Source organism: Salpingoeca rosetta (genome assembly GCF_000188695.1).
Source record: "Salpingoeca rosetta unplaced genomic scaffold supercont1.7, whole genome shotgun sequence".
NCBI classification, from domain to species: domain Eukaryota; class Choanoflagellata; order Craspedida; family Salpingoecidae; genus Salpingoeca; species Salpingoeca rosetta.
This window is the reverse complement of record NW_004754927.1, coordinates 1,501,087-1,504,349: the sequence shown is the minus strand read 5'-3', so window position 1 is coordinate 1,504,349 and position 3,263 is coordinate 1,501,087. Positions and strand designations below refer to the sequence as shown.

At 61.3% G+C, this 3,263-nt stretch overlaps 3 protein-coding genes across 3 annotated transcripts in view; 1 reads left to right on the top strand and 2 right to left on the bottom strand.

Annotated features, from left to right (window-relative positions):
- Positions 1 to 590, top strand: part of PTSG_12005 (uncharacterized protein) — a gene marked incomplete at both ends in the record, with an annotated part of 2,775 nt that extends 2,185 nt beyond the window's left edge. Inside the window, one exon of the mRNA XM_004995890.1 lies at positions 53 to 590. Coding sequence (XP_004995947.1) covers positions 53 to 590 — 538 coding nt within the window. The remainder of the gene's footprint in view (positions 1 to 52) is intronic.
- A 500-nt stretch (positions 591 to 1,090) lies between these two features.
- On the bottom strand, positions 1,091 to 2,163 carry PTSG_12004 (uncharacterized protein; the record flags this gene model as incomplete). The annotated part of the gene is made up of 2 exons (XM_004995889.1): positions 1,091 to 1,570; positions 1,594 to 2,163. The coding sequence occupies 2 exons, from the start codon at positions 2,161 to 2,163 to the stop codon at positions 1,091 to 1,093; spliced, it is 1,050 nt and encodes a 349-aa protein (XP_004995946.1).
- A 51-nt stretch (positions 2,164 to 2,214) lies between these two features.
- The window catches only part of PTSG_12003 (uncharacterized protein), a gene marked incomplete at both ends in the record, with an annotated part of 2,863 nt that continues 1,814 nt past the window's right edge, over positions 2,215 to 3,263 (bottom strand). Inside the window, one exon of the mRNA XM_004995888.1 lies at positions 2,215 to 3,186. Within this exon, the coding sequence (XP_004995945.1) occupies positions 2,215 to 3,186 (972 nt within the window). The remainder of the gene's footprint in view (positions 3,187 to 3,263) is intronic.

Sequence of the window (3,263 nt, the reverse complement as noted above, 5' to 3'; positions counted from 1 at the left end):
GCGGTACTGTACCTGAAGACTATAAACCGAGCACCGCCTCCATCTACAACAGTCGCACTGGCACGCGCAAGCACCAGCTGGACCTGGTGTGCTACAGCGATGCCAGCTTCGGCACGGACCAGCTGACGGGCCGCTCCACGACGGGCTTCACCTGCTACATCAACGGCTGTCTTGTGTCTTGGAGCAGCCGGCTGCAACCCACGGTTGCGCTGAGCACCGCCGAGGCCGAGTACATGGCCATCTCCGCTGCAGCGCAGGATGTCGTCTTCCTGCGGCAGCTGCTCATGGACCTCGACGAGCCCGAGGCTGGAGCCACCAAGATGCTGACAGATAACCAGGCGGCCATCGCCATCGGCAACGACCACGTCACCAAGCCGCGCACGAAGCACATCCGGGTACGCCACCACTTCGTGCGGGAGCTCATCGCCGACGGAACCATTGTGCTGCAGCACTGTCCCGGCACGCAGATGGTTGCCGACGCGCTGACAAAGGCACTAGACAAGCAGACCTTCGAGCAGCACCTGCCACGACTGGTGGGAACTTCGACGGCTGAGGCGGAGCAGAGGAAGGCAGTTGAGGGGGAGTGTTGAGAGTGAGTGAGTTTCTGTTTTGTGTTGAGTCCTTCCTACTTTGCCTTCTCATGTGGTTTTGTCTTGTTTGCCAACAACACCTGCTTTGTGGTTTTTCCGTTGGCAAACATTCCTTCCTCTCTGCTGGCATGCATGTGTGCCAACTGCCTCTCCTCTCCTCCTTCCCCTGCACACGTGAGTTGTGTGTCATGTGTGCCATGTGTGTGTGCATGCCCGTCATGCTTGGCAAATGCCATGTGTGCGTGCCATGCAGTGTTGTGAAGTGTATGCTTGCCTGCAAGCATTCATGCCATGCCTAGCATTGCTTTGCGCGCATGTATGCATGCTGTTCGCTGTTTAGATTGTTTGTGTTCGTGCACACTCTGCCCATGTCGCCTTGGCAGCGTCATTGACTGTGTGTGCACTTGTCTAGTGTTTGTTTGAGCGTGCTGCCCGAGTTGATTTGGCAGCAGCTTGTTGTGCTTGTTCATTCTCCTTGTGTTCTTGTTTGTTGCGTTTGCCTACAGTAAACACACACACACCACCTGTCGTGTCTCAACACAGAAGACGACGAAGCCCGTGCGGGAACGTCGCGTGTCAACGTCGGAGGCGAACGACGCATCCGAGTACGCTGAGAGCACGCCGTCGGCAGTGCTGCCGTTGCTGGTTTCGCCAGTGGCGGCGTACTTGATGGTGTAGGACAAGGTGCCCTTGATGTAGCGAAGAAGGTGCTTGGCAGCCTTCCAGTGGTCCATGCCAAAATGCTGCATGCGGCGAGACAGCATGGAGACAGCCGCCGAGATGTCTGGGCGCGTCATCGTCGCAGCATAGAGGAGGGAGCCAAGCAGCTCGCGGAACGGCACGTCCGGGAGTGGCTCCTCCTTGTCGGCTGGCCTGTCGACGTAGCCCGTGCAGAGCGGCGTGCCGACCGGCTTGCAGTCAGCCATGCCGAAGGTCTCCAGCACGTTGCGCAGGTAGTGCTCCTGGCTCATGTGACGGTCCTGGCCTTGCGGTCGTGCTGCACCTTGATGCCGAGACATATGTCTGGGCTGCCCAGGTCCTTCATCTTGAAGCGCTTGGAGATGGCCTTCTTGAACGCGGCCATGTCGCTGTCGCTGTCGGCGAAGATGAGGAGGTCGTCCACGTAGACGGCAACCCACATCACTTTGCCACCCTTGCAGGTGCGGCGGTAGATGCAGGCGTCCGTGGCTGTGGCGACGAAGTCCTGCTCGCGCATCCAGGCGTCCAGCGTGTGGTTCCACAGGCGCGGGCTCTGCTTCAGCCCATACAGCCCACGCTTGAGGCGCAGCACCGTATTCGGCGAGAAGATGCCGTCGACGGCCGGTGGCTGGACGTAGATCTCGTGATCCACGGGCGCGTTGAGGAACGCCGTGTTGACGTCCATCTGCTGGACGTTCATGCCACGCGCGACGGCCATGGCGAGCATGGTGCGGATGGCTGCGATGGTAGCCGTCGGGGCAAAGGTGTCCGTGTAGTTGACACCGTGGACCTGGGAGTAGCCTTTGGCAACCCAGCGCGCCTTGTACTTGATCACCTTGCCCTGGTCATCGCGCTTCCTCCGAAAGATGACCATGCTGCGGAGCAGCTTGTGGCCCTTGGGAACTCAGCAGACAGGACTTGCCTGTCAACAGTCATTGGCCTGCATTGCCGCAAACTCGTCCAGGATGGCTTGGCGCCATTCCTCGGAGTCTGGCGAGGCAAGCGCGTCCTTGACGGTGGCTGGCTCAGCTGACGTGGCAAAACTGCCAGCAGCGATGTCTGGTAGATGACCACCCACTGCTGATGTCTTCTCCCCCGTACCAGCAGCGCTGGTGGCAACGTGACACGTGGTGGTTGAGCCACCAGAGGTGTCCTTGTCACCGAGGGTCTCGGACAACAGCAGCTGGTCCCAGACGGAGCCGCCAAGGGCGCGTGGCTGGAGCTGCGGCTCCCCCGCACGTGGTGCAGTGGGAGCGCCGGTGGCACTGTCCTCGGTCGAACGCTGAGCGGTGTTGTTGGCATGCGAAGCAGAGGCACCGCTGTTCTGCTCTTGCTGCTGCTGAGAGGAGGCGGCGTGCTTGTTCTTGATGGCGCCGAAGCGAGCGTGGATGGTGTGGACAACGCGTCGCGTGTCCGGCATCCAGACGACGTGGGCCTGGTCCTCCTCGGCGAACCCGACGTAGACGCCGACGCGTGAGCGTGGGTCAAGCTTGTGCCGCGTGCTGCTCTTCTCCACATGCACGTAGGCCGGCGAGCCGAAGACGCGCAACAGGCTGACGTCGAAGGGGTGCCCAGTCAGGGCCTCGAACGATGACTTGTCCTTGAGGCTCCTGCGTGGCGCGATGTTGTGCAGCAGCGTGGCGTGCTGCACGGCGAAGCCCCAGAACGGCTTGTCCAGGTCCGCAGCAAACAGCATCGTACGCGCCGTCTCGAAGAGGGTGCGGAAGGTGCGCTCTGCGGATCCGTTCTTGGCCTCCGAGTGCGGTGGCGAGAAGCGCTGCTTGATGTCGAAGGCCAGGCACAGGTCGGTGAAGTCCTGGCTCTTGAAGACGGCGTCGCTGTCCGTCTGCAGCGTGGCGCCTCGGAGCGCGTTGACGACGTGGCGGTCCTTGCGCAGCTGCTCCAGGGCCGCACCGACGTCGTCTTGTGCCGGATGAGGAACGTCCAGGCGAAACGCGTGCAGTCGTCGATGAA